Below are 21,370 nucleotides of genomic sequence, written 5' to 3' on the forward strand. Positions count from 1 at the left end.
AGCAGCCAATTACATTTTTCCACTCTGTCAGTCCCCCCACTTTTGCGAGTTAAATGCACCAGGCTCTTCTTCCTGGGTGGAGCTAGGTAAATGTAGACCTAATAGATTAAGGGCTACTTGTCATGCTCCCCCGGCCAAGTCGTATTAAGCTACACTTCAGACCGTACCATTCACAATTTCACGCCCAGAGTTTCCAAGTCAACCAACGTCGCGACGCATCTCGCAAACCCACATCACAAATAAAGAAATAGTGCCTCTTAAGAGTCCTTAAAATACCATTTAGTGAGGTGTTATTATGCATTAGGCACGTGTTAAAGATTACAATCTGGCCCCCCCTCTCCACCCCCGCCACTACAGGTTTCTTTCAGTTGTGTTGCACAGCCGGCTGCTTATGCTGTCGTTAGCCGAGTATTGAGCTACCAGCTGACCTACTTTCTCTGCTCCCAGCGACTCAGTCCTGTTTACAAGCCACTGCCAACGGAGGATGTTGAGTGGAGTGCCTGGAAAACAGACGGACAGAGCCCGCAACCAGGAAGGACTGCGAATGGAAATTTGCTCGTATGTCGATAAATAAAGACTGCCAAAGCCGCAGACAGCTCCGCGATTAACAACTACACATTTTTACGCGTTGTTATGCAATTTAATGTTTTGTGCTCGCGGCGGGTCAGACGTTGGTAGTTGCGCCCAACGGCTATGCTGTTAGTTAAAAAATGAGTAGGTTGACCAAAGTGAAGTGCGGATCCGTGTTGCTGCTGAAGACCCGTTTTCAAGGTACGTGAGGTTTAATGTTAGATTCAGTTTTCGTGTCAGTGTGGCAGGCGAGCGCAAATGTCATGTTGGTGCCACCCGTTTTGAATGTTTGTAACATCAAAGTTCATGAGCGGCCGCCATCCAAATTACAGTGGAGGTGGCCGACCGCATGATTAGCCCATTTCAAGACCTAGTTAATCATTTTCTACAATACTCAGACTGTGTAGGCAGTAGGTTGTTGAATATAGGAGTCTATATTACAGAAGGCTATAGACCCGGCGCCTTGAATGCTGGCTTCATTTTTTCAGCCCACAGTCTGCAAGTGCCCTGGTTACAAGGTTGAAATAACCTATTTTTTTTTTTTTTCTGTTTTCCGTTGTACCACAGACATTCATGACAAACTCAGCAGATTTTTGTCACTGGCTTCCCCAGGTCGTCAGATAGCAAAATATTAAATGTCACAAGGAAAGAAATCTTTAAATAATTTCTCAGAAGGCTTATAGGTCAAGGCTGTTGTTACTCAACCTGGTTTGGGTGAGTTCACATTTCCCTACACATTGTAACTAACCCTCCATTTTCTGGTTAACAGGCATTTTGGGCTATTCATTTGTGTTTGACCATTATGGGTAAATTTGTAAAAAAAAAATAATAATTAAGAATTTGATTCAGGTTAGTTTGACCCTGGGGTTGAAGTGTGACAGAATCATTTATTTACCATGCAATCTATGGTGAAGGTAAAGGTCATTAAGTGCATGAGGTGGCCCTCCCATTGTTTTTGTTCTGTAGGTGTAACCGGTGGAAGTGTTGCCTATGTTTCCTTATCGTTTAAGGGCCCTACCCTGCATACACATGTAAACAAAGGTCTAAACTACAACACAAGTAATCAAAACATGAAACTGAAGACTTTTTTTTTTTCATTTTCGAATTGATGGACAGAGCTGTTGATAGGCTAAAATGGGTTTTAAAAGCATTTTTTGAAGAAGTGAAAGGTTTGTTTATGTGTACAGTGTGTATATATGAGTTATGAGGCGACATGAAAGGGGTGACAAGCTTATTTTCCATCTGTAAAGCCAAACCCTTAAAACTGTCAATAATTGTACAGGTATAGGCGTTGTATAGAGCATTTACATAAAGCCAGGATTTGCTCACATATACTCAATTTGCTCAGTGTTAAACACAGACATTGCAGGATGCCCTATGATGGACTAATATGTTATATGCTAGTTAAAAAGAAAAATATGCTATTTAATAGGATGCTTAAAGTATCACTGTAATGCTATAACAAAATTACATTTCAGGTTTGAATATAGATTTGTCATATAGTAGCTCAAATAAAGAGTTAGGAACAGCAGATAAATAATATGTAATGACATGGACCTAGGATATAGCCTAGATATGGCTTTTTTTCTTACTTTTAAGTTTAGCCAGAACCAATTTATGGGGAAATTAAGAAGAATCCATTTGTGTATGTGCACGTTGTTTAAGGATACTGTAGTTCAGTACATGTATTTTCCCAATATCACTCATTCCATAAATGATGTCAGACCATGTACGATCCAAACTAAAGCAAGCAGACCTAGATGTATATTTAGACGCTTCATACCATTTCAGATTGGCTGAAACACTAAACTTGCCCAGGCCCAAATGAGAGTGTTTGTCCACCTGTTGGCTTGAGCTGTCGGCTCAGAGCAAGATGTAGGTAGAGGTGGTCAGGCAAGGTGGCATGTAGATAAGCAGACAGTAGCAGCCACTACCACCGACTCTAGGCTTGGATTAGCAAGTAGCTTAAACTCATCTATCAGCACAAGAGCAGCAAAAAAAGATTTGAGCTCTCTGAGTGGACTCCCACAGTCTTTTGACAAGTTGTTGTTGTTGGAGAAGGCTTTCAGTCAGCTTGCAGCTCTTTTCCCCCCAATCAAAACCTAAAATGGTAAAAGGGAGAAACATCAGTGAGAGCATGATAACCCTCAAGTTAAAGTCCTCTGTTGATGACATATTGAACTGGTCTGCACATTTTTTATTATTTGGAAGTGTGACATTCAAGGGAATTGACTTTTCTGCTCCAGTCTGCTTAGGGTTTGTGGTTTTATAGCTGTAGAAATGTTTTTTTCTGCTCTGGTCAATCAGATGGCCTCGCTCTTATTTGAGATGTCTGTACTGGAATTCAAGGAAATGGAAATTATTTTAGCATTTTATCTTTTGGAATTTGGTTTGATAGGTCATTCGTCTATCCACTTGGCTGTGTTATCGTGTGGTGACGCCATATTTGTGTCTGAGGGATTGGATTTAAACAACAAATCATTATCACCTTCATTTAGTGATGATAACACATTGATGGTATGAAAAGCATTGCTTCAGTACTGTGTCACACTAAGCTGTACTTACTACATTGTATCTGCAGTAACACTATTCATTATGATGACCTGGTTGATTTAACATTGGACACTACACTAAATGTCACCCATGCTGACCATTTCTGCTTCCAAACCACTAGTTTACACTGATGAAATTAGGTTTAACATGTTCTCAGTTAAAGCTACCACATGCCCTTTAGTTTATATTTGGCATTTTTGGAGTTAATTTATGAGTCTTAATTCTAAGTTGTAGGATAAATCATAGGCATGATAGTGTCTGATAAACGACACAGTTCTAGTTCAGTCTAAAATCAGATCAACATATAACAGATCAACATAACAGATTTTCCTCTTTTTTGTGGCTAAGAATAGGCTTTGGATTTAAGGTAGACATCATCTATACCAGAACAATTCTAGGCATAATAAGGCAAAAAGCATAACCAGCCGTTGCTCTTATCTACAGCACTATTTTGAAAAGAATGAGAGATTGTAAGGTGGATAATAATGGCTTAAGATTTGCTAGTTTTTGATGATTATGTGATTGCACTGCCACAGAAAATGCATCTCAGGTCTGAATGTAAGACTCAATATGGACGCGCTGTAAGTCAAGTGAAGCACCACCAGTGAGCAAAACTGTGTGCATGATATTAGTGTGGGAAAGAGGTGAAAAGATTGTTAAGAATATTTTCTTCTTCTTTAAAGCGACTCAAGGAGAAATGAAAGGACAACATAAGTCTGATTTTTCTTAAATCTGTTTGCACCAGTGGAAAAGCACTAGGGACTTTGACATAGATGCATCCAGTCGTCGTCTCCCATCTGTGCACCCCATGTCTTCCATTGTCGGGTTTATATTACTAATGCCATCAGAAACAACTTGTTTGCACAATGTTTGCTCAAGAGGCGTAGTCCATTATTACCAAAAAACGCAAATTCATATCAAACATTTCTTGTTTGCAGGTGCTTGTTGCCATTTTATCTATTCATCTGTTCTCAGATACCAGAAATAAATGTGCGCTACTGAAAATAGTTTCTCCTCTTCTTCTTTACAATGATGGATTATGCCCTCGCAAGCAAGCCAGCAAGCAGTGTGGTGTCTGGAAGCGACACAGACAGAAGATGCACACTGTTTACTGTTTGTAAAAGTCATCAGTGTTCTTGAGTGCAAACCAGTGTTTGCAATGAAAATTATACTGATGGTGACCTTTTTAAATTCGTCTGGTTTTAACAGTTAAAGGAATGCAACACTGAATTCAAGCTTTTAAATATGTTAGTATGCCGTAGGACAGCTCAGTGTATAATAGTGAATATTCACCCCTATATCCTACAGACAGAAACAAGAGAGAAGAGGGTAAAAGGTAGGGTGGGGCTCAGTTGTGGCAGCAGCAGTGTCATGCAGGGTTTGGTCATGAACTTGAACTTGAGTGTATTGACTTCTCTGTCATGTGTTCAGGTAGCCAGTTTAAGGCTTGAACCCCCTAGGGCACAAATGTAACCAGACTCTGGTGTTTTTTTGCCGTAAACCCTAGCTGTAAAGGTGTGGCTTAACCTCAGTACATTCAGGGAATGTGGGCTGATGCGTGAGGCTTAATATTACATGGCTGTTTAGAATAAGGCCATATGAGTTAGGCTAATTCAATAGAAAACCCATGTGAATTTTATTCTAAACTCCAAAAAATAACTATTTGTGGAGAATGTTGCTGTGCAGCAGTCCCAACAACTGAAATGTTCAAGCATCTACATTTCCTCAACAATATTTGACTCAAACGTCCTCAACATTTAGACTTGTGATATCTTTAATTCTCCTCTTTGAAACAGGAGAAACTAATCAGTTGGCCTAGAGGGAAGCAGGCTGCTGCCAAAACACACACAGAGATACAGATCAGACACAAGTTCCCAGTGCATGATTATGCATCATGATTTATTTCTTCATCATCGTTGTTTGATTGATTTGTCTAGTGGATTCATAAAGAACATAGGAAGCCCCCATATACAGGTCTAGGATAATTTAAGTGTCAGCCATTTCCAAAGTGACATCATTACCAACTAATGACTTTTTTCTTTTGCTTGCTCACTTCACTTTTGAGACAAAAATCTGTTTTGTGTGTCTTTTTTTTATTTACATGTATCAGTTGCAGATGATTAGGACTAGTTGAAGGTAGTATTCCTCAGTGGGAGCCGGCTGATGGCTCAGCATGATGATTCAACATGTAGCCATCACTCTGAGCTCTGGGCAGAGCCAGTTAATCGTCACGGTGCTTTTCTAACGGCATTTCTAAACATAGCTGTAGGGCTAGCGAATCAAGTCTTCTCTTTGACAGAAAATTCCAGATGATACCGAGTTAACCTACATTTCCAGTTATGTTCAGCCTCAAATTCACCCTTAAATTACACATTTTCTTTATGTTTCCTAGTTTTCCCCCATAGGCATTTTGCCACATATACGTCAGTATTTGTATCAATGTTGGTAATCATTACCTTGCAGTTTCTAAAAGCAACTGACTGTCACTCTTCTCCTCTCCCTCTTCCCATACGTTACATTCCTATTCTATTCTCTGCACACTGTGATGTTAATTTGTGGTCAACCCAAAACAAATGACAAAGCACCTAATGACTTTCTCCCCTCCTTGACAAAGGCAACAACATCCACTTATTTACAGTCATTTACATTTACAGAATTTATAGCCTCTGGATGTAAACCCTTGAACCAGAAAACCCTGCTTAGTAACTTGAAATGTATGTTTTTCCAATAATAGGCCTGCACATATTTCAGTTAATAGTCATGTGGTGTTGGTGAGCAAGTGGTCTGTGGCTCAAGCCAAGTTGAGGGCAAGTGCCTACTAGTGGCCAGTGACCATTATTTAAGATGGTGCAGAAAGACTTGATAAATACAGTTGTGCTGTGTGTGTGTGTCTGTGTGTGTGTATTGTGTGTGGAGTGAGATGAGTTAAGGGGGGCTGATAAAACTCATTACTACACTGACATACCCCCACTTCATCACTTGAACTGACTCCTTTTCCAGTAGAAAAGGGGATAAGACTCTATCTCGGCCTTTTTCACCCTATAGTCACATGATGCTGTTGATGCAGTTCAAGCTAGTTGGAAGACAAGTGCTGGACACAGACTTCCAAAGCCTGACTCATTGCATAGAGAGACATATAATCTTTTTGAGTAGTTAATTACAAAGTTTGCACTGCATTCAACTCACTATTACACTTTCATTCCAGTATTCCTCCCCTGACAATGGGTCTTATTTAGATTGAGCGAGCGATGCAAAATGAAATGTCCATGGTGGTTCCCCCTGAGGCCACTTCAGTACGTCACTCAGACGACTTACTGCATGGAATAAAGACCAGGTCCAGAGGAAGTGGCCACAGAGAAACCACTGTCAGACATACAGGAGTGTATTGAATAAAAAATACCCACCAACTGTCATAATAACTTACGTATAATTGATACATAATGTAAAATATTTCCAGACCACAAAACCATGAACTATTTTAATCAGGATTAAAGGAAAGAAGTATGTGGTGTTTCCTTATTCTGCTACTGGAAACAGTGCAGTTTAGGGCGATGGTGGCTCGGAATAAAAGCAGGCCTTGCTCTGTGTTTATTATTTATTTAATGTGATTAAGTTCAGACAGTTGAAAAAGGCCTAATGAGACAATGTATGTTTAGTTAACCACTAGTTACATTGTGGTGACTCATCAGCAATAGAACGTAGATGGAACACTGGAGAAACGTTTGTGTTCCGGATCCCTGCCGCTGCTTTAAGTTTATTAAAACAACTGGAGAATTATAATGGACTGTTGAGTGCTTCTCCCTTTGTCTTCTATGAGCAGTTGAACGTAGCCCATGTTAACACTTAACCTTTTGCAATTATGTCTCAACTAGAGTACCTTTTTATATGTATGTTTTTCCTTTTCAATTGTAGCCTGCATTCAGACATTTTCATAATGTCTAATTGAAGGCAGCCTGCAGTTGGCCAAGGCTGCAGTCTGTGTGAGTTCTTGGTTTTATTTGCAATAGATATAGACTGCTAGGGATCCCAGAGGTGCTTGCTCCATGTTGTTAAGCTTGCTTTATTCAGAGGATGTGAAGGAGGTGGCTCTTCTACACTCTTTGTTATGCTGGGTTATCAAAAGAGATGTCTGCCTCAGGCATTTTTCTAGGTCACAGAGCTCGTCCTGTGCATAACACTCCTTTAGTGTTGAACTGCTGTATCCAGGTAGAAACTGAAAATGGTTAATGCACTTTCGTCTGCACTGTAACACTGAGTGTTATCGGGCCAAATACATGCTGAAGCCCTCACAGTAGAAACATTCAGTTGACAGTTTTTGATTGATGACAGGATCATGCCCTGTATTTTTGCTTAGCATTAATCCTAAGGAAAATGCCTACTTGCCTGAGTCACTGTCCTGACATAAGGCCAGTAGATAAACATGTAAGAGTGTATACAACCCTGTTTTCTAGGCTGTGGAAGTCATCTTCAAGAAACTGAGCCTGTGCTTGATGTCATACAAATTAGACGTCTGTCTGTGATTTGCAGATAAAAGTACTGCCCAGTTTCAATTGTTTTTAATGAATTTGTGTTTGCTTTCACAGGATTTGGCGTTTCTTTGGAGGACTCTAAGAGGTGGTGGGGAGCTGGTGACCGGTAGTTTTTTCCAGGGTGTTCACGCACTGTCAGCGCGGATGGGATTTATAAGACTTCAGAAAGGGCCTGGCTGGGAAAGGGAGTGAGTATGGACAACCTTTCTGACTTCGGTGGCCCCTGTCCGTCCAGCCGGAGGGAATGGGAGTGAGTACCAAAACCAGTTTACTTCACTTTGCGATCTACATTGGCTTTTCTGGTCCATTATATATCTACAAATTGTATTTTGTGTCTATAGTTTTTTACATACATACATTTGAATTATATAATAAAGATGTTACCATACTACATTTCAAATGGGCTGAGATTTGAAGATTGGGATTTCAGGATTTACAATGGCAATGTTTACATGCACACCAATATTCTCTCAATATCTGGAATGCTTTTGTTTTCTGGTTTTGAGTTGTCCTGGTAAACACTGTGTCCCTTTTACAGTATCTGGAAAAAGCTCTTATCCGGGCTATGAGAAATCTGGATAAAATGCTTGATGCTGATGTTAGATGGGATACTGAGGATATGTTAATGTCCTGTCTTTTTGTAGTCTTTGCATGCTCAATTTCACATACTATCATAGCTACAAGCTCAGAGAGACACTGATAGCATTTTGCAGCAGCTATCGTCTCATGTTCTCGATGTCTTGCTATTTAGTGCAGCTAACAGCGGGAGTAAGTGTGAAATTAGGTTATTTATCAGAAGTGAAGTGGGATATTGAAAAAGATACCGCTGTGACCAGCACCATTTGTTGTAGTTGTTTGTGGTTCATATAGCGAGAAATTCTGTTTGTTTGTGGATACAAGGATCATCAAGAGTGGGATATCAAGCGTGAATGTAAGCAGCTTTTTGCAAATGAGACCTTAACTGGGATATGTGCTTTCATCTGGAGTCCTGTCTGCATGTAAATGTAGTCACAGATGCATCAGCGGCCCCCTTTACCTGCATTAACATGCGGCTCATATCCAGGATGTGTCCAGATATGACATGAAGTATCCACATAGTTGGGTTTCTCTACTTCTCGCAAAATATCAAATCACAGTATATTGTAAGAAATATATTGTATAGACTAGGAGGTTTCAACAGCATGTGCTTTTTCCTTCATTTTTAAACTAGACTGCTAATAAGTATACCATAGTTTGTCATTGATATTTCAGTGCTGGACGTTGAGATTTTAAATTGAAATTTCTCAAACACAGTCATGGGAGGACGAGACCATAGCATTTCCAAATATTTGGCCTTTAAGGGCCTGTATTTTCAGAATTCTAAAAAAAAGTTTATACTGTTTTTGCAATTTTCACCCCACAAAATACCCATTTACTCCAGAACAATGCCTCTCCCTCTCCTCCAGCAGCATTCAACAGTTGAATGGCCGGCGTAATTTTTTGATCCATTGATCAAGTGAGCGTCATCAAAACATCGAAACTAATTTGGGATGTCTGTGCATGAATTGAACATATTCATTGTGCTTCTGTATTTCTGTGCAATATCTAGCGGTAAAAATGCAGATATTGACAGCTACTGGTCAGAAAAGTTTGAACAGACTTTTCTCAGACAAACTGTCAAGGAAGCGCTTCAGAGAGATCCTGCGAGAGTGTGTTGACTGTGGGTGGGAGTGTGCGCATAGAACACGCATTCCAAGAAGGATTTAATGGACTGAGCTTATGTATTTGACATTTAGCAAACCTTATCCTTATTTCTGTTTACTTTACATCATATAATACTGAAAGGTATAAGAAGAAATGTGAGATGAGTGCGTGCGTAAAATCGCTTTCCAAGAATTCCATGCTGTAAATTCACGATGATGGAAGAAATCTGTCATGGTTTTTTAAATACCTTACACTTTGTTGCTGTTAATCATTTAGCTGCTTAGTTCTTTTGGGCAGTTTTGGCGATGTGCCTCTAAAATGTAATCAAGTAATGTCTATGCCTACAGTTTCCCCTGTACATATCGTTATATTGACAGAACAGCATGTGAAAGATAGCTTATACAAGGCCTAGAAGCCTTGTACTCAATGCACAACCCACAGTCATGTTGATAGTGATTTTAAAAGGCAAAATGTGCAACAAACCAGAAGAGGAAAAATACTGAGAATGGAATATACTTTTCCAGCAACTCTACTAAACAGGCGGCTATTTAGCTTAAGTCCATCAGAATGCATGTTCACCTTGGAGATTGTTATTATTTGAATAAAATCTAATGGTCCAGCACTGTTGCTTAGGTTATCTTAGGAAAATTGCTTAAAATGAGGTTTAAGGGCAGTTTATAGTGCAACGATTTATGATCGCCCGATGGACATCGCTACAAAGTCACCAACATTCCATCATCGCTCAACTTTTTGGACGCTGTTGCTCATACCCACTAGGGCGATTATAGAACGCATCACAGAGGTTCAGTCATTTGCTCTCATCTAGTTGCTTTACTTTGTTGCTATAGTTCTAAATAGCAACTAGTTACTTTACTAAGTTAGTCTTTATTAAAAGTAACTCAGTCGAGTGCTTTCAAGTTATCCGCTTAAAAACTTAACTTTTATGTCTTCTGGTGATGTTCTCACTAGTAGGCTATAGAAATCATCACAGAGTACACTGCTGTTATCTGCTTATCTGTTATCTACTTAACAAGCAGCTTTCATTTATTCGGGGTCTGATCGTCTTTATGGTAAACTAGTATAATCACAGAGGCAGCCTTGATTAATCATGTCTGGTCTAAAAAATAAACAGCGGATAGTGCTCACAACACATTGGCAAGTGCTTTCAGTTCTCAGATGTACAGGTAACAATAACGTTCTGACCCTTTTCTTCCATCAGTTCAAAGTAATGCAAATATTCCCAGGTTGTGAAGTTTTTTGTTGTGTCAATCCAATTTAAGTCCAATTTATGGCCGCAACGACCATTGCAATGATGACAGTTCACCTGTCGCTGGAAGTATAAACATGTAATTGCGAACGACGATAGAATATGATCATCGCCGGTGGTGACGATCATAAATCGCTGTACTATAAACTGGCCTTTAGACATACAGCTCACGGTGCCATGTGAGAGGGAGAATATATAGCGCAGATGTAGATATAGGGTGATAAAGTAATTTAATCAATCACATTGTAGCCTATGTTGATATTCATTCAGCGCAAATAAAAGGTTACACACGTTTCAATTCACTAGGCATGCTGCCTGTACCATAAGAGACAGAGAATTTGGATTTTAAAGAAAACCCTTTATTTTAGACTTTCTACATCTTCCGCTGCTTACTTTGTGTTTAACCTATAATTACTATGCTGTATCTTGCCCCACATAATCCCCTGCCCGCCTAAACAGGTATTATACAATTTTAGTTATGAATATCACACTGTCTGCCTCAGTGGAGAGCGGAGCAGTGGGCCACAGCAGCAGCACATTTCACCAGTGGTATTTAAACCGTGGACACCGCGTTAAAGGAAATGCTTTCAGTATGATTGTTGAATGAGTCCACAATAGACCTATAGACATGTACAAACTGTAACTTAAGTACATGAATGCACGTCTGTTTTGTAGGATTATTATGCTAGTTTTTATGATGCCTCCTTATCTCTTAGTTAATATCACTAATGTTGTTTGTCTTGTATTGTTCTCATGCTCGTAAGCTTATTTAGCTATCTAGCTTTTATGGTGCTAACTTAGCTGTATGTGCTTGCTATATCTTATTGTGTAGATGATCATAGGCCTGACTTCATATCTCATATCATATGTTTCATAGATTCTTAGTAATCTGAAACATTAACGAAGCTTACTGCTGAACAGATCAGATATAATTATTTTAGCTCATTCCCAGTTTACTGCTGTATTAACCATCTATTCAGCATGGAGTAACTGCTTTAGTGTAGCACCATCATTTGTGGACATTTTCCTTTTGACTTTCTGTTATAAATTCATGGCTACCATAAAACTCCTCTGAGGTGAAGTGACATCCCTCTCAAATCTTTGAGAGGCGAGTTCTCTCCTCTTGTGTTTAACAGAATAGCAGTTCAACAAGCTGTAGCTCCCTCATTTCCTTCTCTGATTTAAGACCGGGAGTTGGTAGATGTGATGGCACTGGTTTGCATTGCTGTGTCACATGTATTCTGTTTACATAGTTGTTGGAGGTAGAGCAGAAATGCTACTGTGTTTCTATTTGTCACGGGTTACATTTACATGCACAGAGAAGCTGTTTAGATGCACTTTTGATACTATATGACTCAGTATCCCTGTTGCCATTAATAAAGCAGTTAATAGTATATTTCTGCCCACCTGCAGTGTCCTGCCCCCAGAACGGTTCACTAGCAAAAAAGTATACTAAAGATGCATAACCTGTTTGATATGGGAGTCAGCCAGGCATCTCATGTCTCATTTCTCGTAATCGGAGGTTAACCGGGTTAATCTAACCGAATTATGACGTTTACATGCGAGTAACTGGGTTAAGAACGGAATTGTCTGTGCATGTAAACCTAGTCAGTGTGGCCATAGTGTCTCTGACCACCTCCTGAATTTGTCTAAATCACTGGATGCTAGCCATTTAAAATGAGCTTTAACACCTTGCTTTTTATGTGAATGAGCTCTTACCCCAATAAAATCCTGAAGCCCAAGATGCATGTTAGTGTAAAGGGGTCAGTATTGTATCATGCCAGTGTGTAATTATGAGCTTTCACAACATCTGTTGATGTCAATTTTCACTGCTGTGTAAGCTACACAGTAAATCCTTTTCTGTTGATCGACACTGACACATTTTCCTCTGTCTCCAGCACCAACAGCTGTGTGGAAGATTTAATGGATGAAGATGAGAAAGACAGGGCAAAAAGGTACTCCATTTTGTGTGTGTGTGTGTGTGTGTGTGTGTGTGTGTGTCTCAGTCGGTTTGGATTTGTGTCCGTGTCAATAAGTATTTGTATATATGTGCATCTTGCGTCTTGAATTGTGTTTATGCAAGTATGAGAGATAAAAGGAAGACTTAAAAAGGAGGATTTTATTTAGAGGTGGTAGAATTTCAAATTGAGATTCTTTTAATGAAACAGGTTTGTAGAAACATGTTGCATGTTAATGAAACATGCTTTTTGGCATGCTAATCGTGAATGTTTGACAAAAATCAGACAATATTTATTAAATTAATGACATTTGGGTTCCATTTTTGTTCCATTTAATTGTATGAACTTTAACTCTGTAGCCTCGACAGAAACACTAAATGATTGTGTGTGGTAGTTTTAAACTTGTATAGTTCCAACTTAAAAAAAAAATACTTTTTGGGTTTTCCCCCTCTTCCTCTTTAAAGAGCAAATCAACAGTAAATCACATAGGGCAGAAAATCATTGCTGCACTGCTCTCTATGGGTTGAACCTTTGAAGCATGTTGCTGCTCTGTCCACGCCCCAGTCAGTGATGTTAGAGCAGGTATTTTACCTTTGACAACTGATTTGGGGTGTGGCCAGTGCTACATGCTTCAAAGTTGCAACCCATAGAGAGCAGTGCAGCAATGATTTTCTGCCCTATGTGATTCACTGTTGATTTGCTCTTTGATAATGGAGATCAAAAACACACATCTTCAGTGTTCAGTGATGATGACGTACTTGGTTCAAATGTTTTACAGTGGCTGTCATTTCAAAAAGGAACAGAGGCTCCAATGTCAGATTATGGGAAAGAATAAAGAGAAAAAAACATCACATTTACAGAGGAAATAGGCTAGCTGAACACAACTTAAGATAACAAATGCGTCTAATCTAATACAATGTAAAACTGCACACAAACCTTATCCTTTAAACTTTAGCATTTAAAAAAATCTGACTATGAATAGGACACTGAGATTGGTTCCTGTCTAAAATTAAGTTGAATTGTTCCAAATTGCTCCAACATGTCTGCTCTGAGCCTCCTGGTGAAATGTGCACAAGTTTGTGTTTGTTTGTCTGGGATTTGTGAGGAAAGAAATTTCTAATTACTCAAATTCTGATTATACTATGGTGATTGTAGTGTTAAAAAAGTTGGCTTGCTATTATGCCAGATTAGTCACTATTGGAAAAGATTTAAGAACCATCTCAAATCATGATCTGAAGTCTTTCTCTAACCAAACAGATAACAAAAGCAGAGAAAAATGAATTTCACTTACACACTCACACTTAATTTTTACTAGCTACTTGTAGGTCACAGCTATGCAGAGTTGTAATTAGTAAAGATATAAGGTGAAAATAAACAAGTGGGCTTTAGTCTAACTGTAAATTTGAGTAATTTGCTGATATGCTTTAGTAATGGCATTTAATCACATGCGCTGAGCTCTCTTGTCTAATCACCTGGCACACAGGAGCCTTTCTGCCTATCTGTGAAACAGGGATCATAATTTGTAGGATAGCATACTAATTTGTATTTTATCAATGAATGAGGATTATTATGCTCAACAACAAAAAGACTGAGATTAGGTTCAGAAAAACCTGAGCACAAAACAAAATAATTGTCTGCTGTCGACCTACTGTAGGAGGGAAAGTTGGGAGGTATTCACAAGTGAGTGGCACATCAAGAACACACTGAGCCTATATTCATATTCATTTGTTAATCACCTAATCAGAGTAATTGTCTTCTAAAAGAGCCAAACTCTGTTTAATTCTTCCTCATGCTCTCTTTTAGCACATATTTGTTTTAATGTTAATCTGCGCTCCACAGATGGGAACAAGCTCCAGATTCTACTTGTTTTTAGCACTGTGCTGTTGTTACTCCTCTCCATCTTTCTGTCTCCCTCTTGTCCCATTTTTTTCTGAGATTTTCTATTCCGAACTGTTTTTATTGTTAATCTGTCTGCAGCTAAATGTGCTGCTGCAGTCTTGTAAAAGAGGTCCTTGATCTGAACAGGATAAATAAAGGTTATACTGCAGTCGCATGATTGGCTGAACTGTTACTTGTATTGCCACGGATTTCTAATTGTATTCTTCTGTCGACTGGTTAAGGGCATCCCGTAACAAATCGGAAAAGAAAAGAAGAGACCAATTCAATGTGCTCATCAAGGAACTATGCACCATGCTGCAGGGCCAAGGCCATCCACGCAAGATGGACAAGTCCACCATATTGCAGAGAACTATTGACTTCTTGCAGAAACAGAAAGGTGGGATATAATGTTATCTTTACTTATCCACGATGTTATCTATCATTTTTTCTGTTCAGGATCACTAGGTGATATAAGTCATTTTCTTTGTGTGTGTGTGTGTAAACTGTAAGGGAATGAGTCTGTGTGTATTTGTGTGTTTATGTATATGTGCATGGGCACATAAACCAGCACCTGTAGCATGGTTGTTGAAATACCCCATAACAGCTTTTTATTTTTGAAAGCAAATGGTAGTATGATTAAATTGCCACTGTGAAGACAGTTATTGTGGATGAGATGGGATTATGAGTCCTGACAAACAAATAGGGCATTGGTTTGTGGTATTCTTACAGTAATAGTGCCAAAGCTGTTATTGCACACCACTGCACATGAACATAATGCACCGTAATTTCAGTAATTTCAGTATTGAAACGGCTTTGTTAGTCTAAATCGTCAGCAGATTTAATCTCTCTCTTTCACCTCTCATCTGTTTCAGATATTACTGCACAGAATGAATCTTGTGATATAAGGCAGGACTGGAAGCCGTCATTCCTCAGTAACGAGGAGTTCACTCAGCTAATGCTGGAGGTAAAACCCAGAGCCACGTTAATGTCTTTGTAGAGAAGTTGATTGTTCTGTTTTGACAGATACTGTCCTTTGACAGATACAAATACTGATATCCTCAGATTTTAAAGGAAAAATCCACCCTGAAACACTCTAACACTGTAAACAAAAAAAAAACAGCTATTGGAGATGTACCTTGCATTCCTGGGTCCCTCAATAGACCAGAATGCAATGCAGCCACAAGACATGTTGCATCTTCGATAAGGGGAGTGACTGTCACTTTTTCTTTACTGGAAAAAACTCTTGTGCCGCTATCGCCATGACTCTCTTCACCTACACATGTAACCCACAGTTGATTGCAACAAGTTCACGACCCTTCTCTGCGGGTTGTTGAAAGGCATTCTGGGAAATGTCGGAAATCATTAACTGCAGTAGAAGTAGGCGAGGCAGGTGGAGAGAAAGTTGGTGCAATAAAAAGGTAAATTTGAGCACTTGATCACAGAATAACTACAGGAATATGAACTTCACAGATTGATCTTATGTATGTAACAGTGGAAGAGTATCTGAGGGTGGAATTTTTCATTTAATTTCCTTTCTGTTTAATATTTCCAGTACTGTCAACACAACACCTCATAAACCTGCTACAGGTAATAGGTCATAATGCTAACTTTGTTGTTTTGACAGGCTCTAGATGGATTCCTGGTAGCATTAACTACAGATGGAAACATCATATATGTGTCTGACAGTGTGTCTTCGCTCATTGGCCATTTACCGGTAAGTGAGAGAGCGATGCAATGCTAAAAAAAAATCCCCTTCATCCAATTTCTAACCCTTAGCACTGTTTTGTTTTGCAATCATGGTGATATACTGTATGATATACACATTCGTACATTCCCTCTCAAACCACTTGTTTTTAGATTGTTGCTGAAGCGAATCCTAATATTGTATTTTTTGGCCGGTCATGATGTTAGCTGAGTTGACTCCAACAGATTTGTCTGTCTGTGCTGTCAGCAGAGTGTAAAATGGCAAGGATTAATGCTTTAATGCTTTTTAACAGCCTTAAAGACAGACTGGTAATAATGTTAGCCAGTTAGCATTACCCCACATACTGTGTATCCCGATGTGCTGTGTGTCTCTATACAAACGCTTGTTTACTCTACTGTTCCACTTCTCATAAGGTGTTCTGAAAATACCCTTTTTGACACATGGGTCCTATGTCATTCTTGCCCTTTCACACTGTTGTTTGGTATTTTTTATTAATGAACTATTACGTAGCCATTTGTGCTGATTTTTAACGGCATAGGCTCCCGGTGTATCCGAAACCACTTTAAAACACTTAAAATAAAAAAATCAAGGTATCTCCAAGTAGCTTGAGATTGTAGAACAGTGGTGAAGAACTGAAGAGAGAAGGTGAATATCTTGGGTAAATGCTTCTGAAGGCGTTACAGCTACAGATCAGAACTGGTTTCCTTCTGATCTCAGTATGCTGCACTCACTGCATTACACAGCATTAAAATGTCTTGCCTAACTTTACAGTACCACTGACCATTTGGCAGTTACTCTCACTATTTCTACAGCAACATTTGCGCATGATCCCAAAACACTGACCATCATACATCTCTCCTTTTGCACCAGTCAGATATGGTGGACCAAAATATCTTGAATTTCCTCCCGGAGCGTGAACATGGGGAGGTGTATAAGCTGCTATCATCCCACATGCTGATGAGTGACCCCATTACTGCTGACTTCCTTGACAGTGAGTATCCTCTTGACTTCCTAGTTGCCCTACTCTCCTCTGGCCTCTCTGTCTGTCTGTTTCTCCTATTGTACCACCACATTTCTGTTTTATAATGGTGCTTTATATCTGTAGTGGAGCCAAATTTGCATTCAGTCACATCTTATAACAGTTAACAGCCCTTTTGCTACATTGTCTCCCATATCAGGAGGCGAGAAGTATGTTGAAAAAAAAGATAATATTTAATCATGTTTCATATATAGCCCAAAATTCTTGTGTAATCAGCTCTATGTCTGCAACCCAAAAACATTAAACATGACTCTTGATATCGATATTGTCAAGAGTTGTTGCATTTGAATGTATGTCTATGAGGATTCAGCTGATACATCACTTGGCTTGACACACTCCTTATATATAGAGCAGGTTGCTGAATTTATGTCTCTCAGTTTATTGGATTGCTGATTGGTGTGTGGCTATGATTAGCCTTTTAGCTAATAATAGTAGCTAGCCTAGTATCATAGTTAAGACTTTTAATCACTGTTATGTTAGCGCAGTAATCCAGAGCAATGCAGTATCTGGGGCTCAAGACACTGACCTTAATCCTGTGTTACTATTGGGCTTTTCTGAGAAAGAGAGACGGGGAATAGCTAGCGTCTCAGTCTGTGCTTAGAACTCTAAATAGTAAACTGTCACAGAGCCACGTCTGCAGTAATCAGCATCTCTTACTGGCTGCATTTACAGGAGGCATTTCAAAAGAGACAATCCCTGCATCCATGTTTCATCTTAACAAAAAACTATAACAATAAAACTACATATCAAAGACATCAAGTGGTGTGTCTAGTCCACTCCGAATCTTTTGATTTTAGTGTCAGTAGAATAGGTAAACACCTAAACACGGCTGCCATCTTGTCATACATATAAGACACAGAAGTGACTCCTAAGCATGGGACAAATTAGTTTTTTCGCTTTCTCGTAAACACTTTAAATACAAAATAAGCCACTACAAACTTTTTGTGTGTTGCTGTCCATCTTTAGATTGACAAAATATCTCAGACTGGTGAAATGCAGCATCCCAAACTTTAAACTTGCCCAATAAATAATTTGCTGTAAAATTCAGAGTCAATGAGAGTTTCTCCTTCACAGAATTCACGTTGGAGATTGACACAAACTTAAGTATAGCTATTACGCAGTCAAACAGCACATAGAAAATCTGCTTCTGTGACTCACCCATTGGAAATAAGACTATTTGCCATCAACTTTTTACATAACCAATTCTTGCTAATATAAACCCTATCTTTCTTTTTAGGCAATTTCAACACTTGATAGCAAGCCTAATAAAAGAGATATGTCATAGCAGTATGATGAATTCAAGCTTTCATAAGAGCTGTATCATTTTGGTCTTGCTTAAAAATTGTGCATTAGAAGTTAGAAGAAAAGTAGGAGATTAGAAGTACAACTGAACTGGTGAAGAACAAAGGAGCCCGCGACTAAACTTGTTTTGTAGCTTATACCCTATTTTGTCCTGACCATACATGATAGTGGACTCTGGACCTTAATGAGAAATGCAATATGTAGTAGAACACCAATGTGCAATCTGAAAAGAGTGTGTTGATGGTACAGTGACATGCTTTTCCCTCCTTAGCCATTTCCCTGCCAAGTGGTGTTTCACCTGCACTCTGCAGATCTCTAACTAGCGTTCTGACCTCGCATTAATAATTCAAAGGATTTGTTCAAAACATGCATCAGTACATCATGTGAAAGGGCTGTTTACCTTGAAAGTAGAACTTCTTTAATTATCTTCATGATAACATGATAAGCAGACTGATGGAGGGTTTGTGGTGTTTTTCAGGTGAGGCACATGTAGAGTTTTGCTGTCATCTAGCCAGAGGTAATATTGACCCAAAGGAGCCACCGATATATGAGTATGTCAAGTTTGTTGGAGATTTCAAGTTTCATAACAATGGTAAGTGTTTTTTGTTTTTTTTCCTCCTTGTTTACCAGACCTAAAATTGAAAAATGATGTGCAACACTGGTGCAGCTGCTCTGTATTTATTTACTTGGCTTTGTTGGAAAGTTATCTTTATACCCAACTACTTAGTTTTCTTTAGTTTGACTGGTCACACTGTTTTATTGGAATTGTTTACATTAACCCTAGCTAGTAAACTGTGCTGTAGTTAAGTTTCAAGTAACCTCTAAATTATTAATTAGAGCAAATTTATTTAACATATGTTGAAAGGAAATTTGGAATACTGTAATAACTGTATTCATCATCAATAACTATTAAAATCTAGCATTAATTGACTGGAAAATCAGCTATACAAGAAAATGGTTTTCATCTCCTTGTGATGTAGTGTTGAATATTTCCTTCTAAACCTATAAAATCAGAAGCTTCCATACACATAAGAGTGCAATAATGTCAAAGTCAGATCACTGGAGTCTGGATGTTGAATGCTGTAATGAATGTATTTCCTTGTTCTTCATGGCTGTAGTCTATTTTGTGGTTGATAAGAGCAAAGCAGACACAACATACAGTGTGATGTAATGTGATAAAACTAAGGCAGATGTAACTTGGGAATGAATTAAATAAATGTTAATGGTAACTCGGTACCTATATTATTAGAGGAATTAGTAATTTGGAGCTATGCATACCTCCTACCCTACTTATTTTAAGTACCTTGTCTTCTGTCTCACAGTGCCTACATCTTCTTGTAACGGGCTTGATTTGGCGTTACCAAGAACCCTGCAGTCATCGCTGGAAGAGCAGGTCTGCCTCATCGCTACTGTACGATTAGTCACTCCACAGTTTCTAAAGGTAAGGCCCAGTTTGCTCTTTGAGTTGTGATTTTGGTTGTTAGCGTGCAATTTCTAGCAGCCTAAAGCTTGTGCCTTTTTATTTTTAGTTTGAACAGTTTAGTAGGAACAGCTGGCACTAAACCAATAATCAAAAGCTGCATGGCAGCAAGAAGCTGCGGTCCACAGCATTATAACAAAGATTTACACTCAGTGGCCACTCCTTTAGGTACACGTAACTAATACTGGGTAGGACTGGGTAGATTTACACCAAATTCTGACCCTGCCATCAGCATGTCACAACAGAAAGAGGGGTTTAGAAAGAGAAAGACATTTTTCCAATCTTCAGTCATCCAGTTTTGGTGATCACATGCCCACTGTAGCCACATCTTGCTGCTCTTAGCTGACAAGAGTTGAACCCGACAAACTCCTGCTGCTGTAGCCCATCCACTTCAAGGTTCAGCAAGTTGTGTGTTCTGAGATGCCCTTCACAACACTGTTGTACTGAGCTTTTATTTGCATACTTGTGGTCCGTCTGTTAGCTTAGATGACTCCTGCTATTCTCCTCTGGCCTCTCATCAAGGCATTTTCACCCACAGGATTGCCACTGATTGGATGTTTTTTGTTCATTATACCATTCTTGGTCAACTCTAGACACTGTAGTGTGCGAAAATCCCAGGAGGGAAATCCGTTTTGTAGATGGTGGAACCGGCGCGTCTGACACCAATGATCATACTACGTTCCAAGTCGCTTAGATCACGGCTCCTGCACGTTCTAACGTTGAGACGAACAGCGACTGAACCTCTTGACCCTGTCTGCGTACTTTACACTTAGGCTTTATTTATACATGACTCACTGTCTGGAGGGACGAGCTGTTTTCATTAAAGGGGAGGTGTACCTTAGAAAGTCGCCGCTGAGTGTATATGCAACAAAAGGGCATGCATTACCTCGCAAAATGTAAACAAAAATTGAAGACACTTATTACTGCTGAAGACAGGCTCAGCATTGTTTTAGCAACTGTGCCTTGTAAGAAAATGTCAGTTTGCTGTCCAAAAACAGAGTTTTCTTTTACATTAAATTACATTACATTACATCATTTAGCAGACGCTTTTGTCAACAGTAGTGAAACAAACTGTGCATCACAGTCTTCATCAGCTAAGACTTTTAATAGGAATAAGTAGCATTCGTTGAATTTTCTTTGTTTTTTTAAGTTTAAGAAGGGTAAGAAGATAGGTTAGTTCAATAAGGGTCCAGGTGTAACCTGAAGAGATGTGTCTTTAGTCTCCGCCGAAAGATGGGCAGTGATTCGGCCGTTCTGACAGAAGGGGGGAGCTCGTTCCACCATTGTGGTGCCAGGGATGAGAAGAGTGGCGACCGGGATGAGGGACTTCTGAGCCCACGTAGCGATGGAGGGGTGAGGCGACCTGCAAGGGTGGAGGAGTGGAGGGAACGAGGCGAGGTTTGGAA

At 39.3% G+C, this 21,370-nt stretch overlaps 1 protein-coding gene across 1 annotated transcript in view; it reads left to right on the plus strand.

The window, feature by feature from the left end:
* Window positions 1-631: 631 nt before the first annotated feature.
* npas2 (neuronal PAS domain protein 2) overlaps window positions 632-21,370 on the plus strand; it is a 37,390-nt gene continuing 16,651 nt past the window's right edge. The window contains exons 1-9 of the mRNA XM_071539583.1: window positions 632-771; window positions 7,707-7,902; window positions 12,501-12,557; window positions 14,681-14,835; window positions 15,311-15,402; window positions 16,063-16,152; window positions 17,014-17,134; window positions 18,963-19,076; window positions 19,807-19,925. Of these exons, the coding sequence (XP_071395684.1) occupies window positions 7,847-7,902; window positions 12,501-12,557; window positions 14,681-14,835; window positions 15,311-15,402; window positions 16,063-16,152; window positions 17,014-17,134; window positions 18,963-19,076; window positions 19,807-19,925 (804 nt within the window). The 5' untranslated portion in view covers window positions 632-771; window positions 7,707-7,846. The remainder of the gene's footprint in view (window positions 772-7,706; window positions 7,903-12,500; window positions 12,558-14,680; window positions 14,836-15,310; window positions 15,403-16,062; window positions 16,153-17,013; window positions 17,135-18,962; window positions 19,077-19,806; window positions 19,926-21,370) is intronic.

Source organism: Centroberyx affinis, unplaced genomic scaffold, assembly GCF_046629955.1.
Source record: "Centroberyx affinis isolate AG114_WGS23_722 - 3 ecotype Tasmania unplaced genomic scaffold, CSIRO-AGI_Caff_v1 ptg003475l_1, whole genome shotgun sequence".
Lineage (NCBI taxonomy): Eukaryota > Metazoa > Chordata > Actinopteri > Beryciformes > Berycidae > Centroberyx > Centroberyx affinis.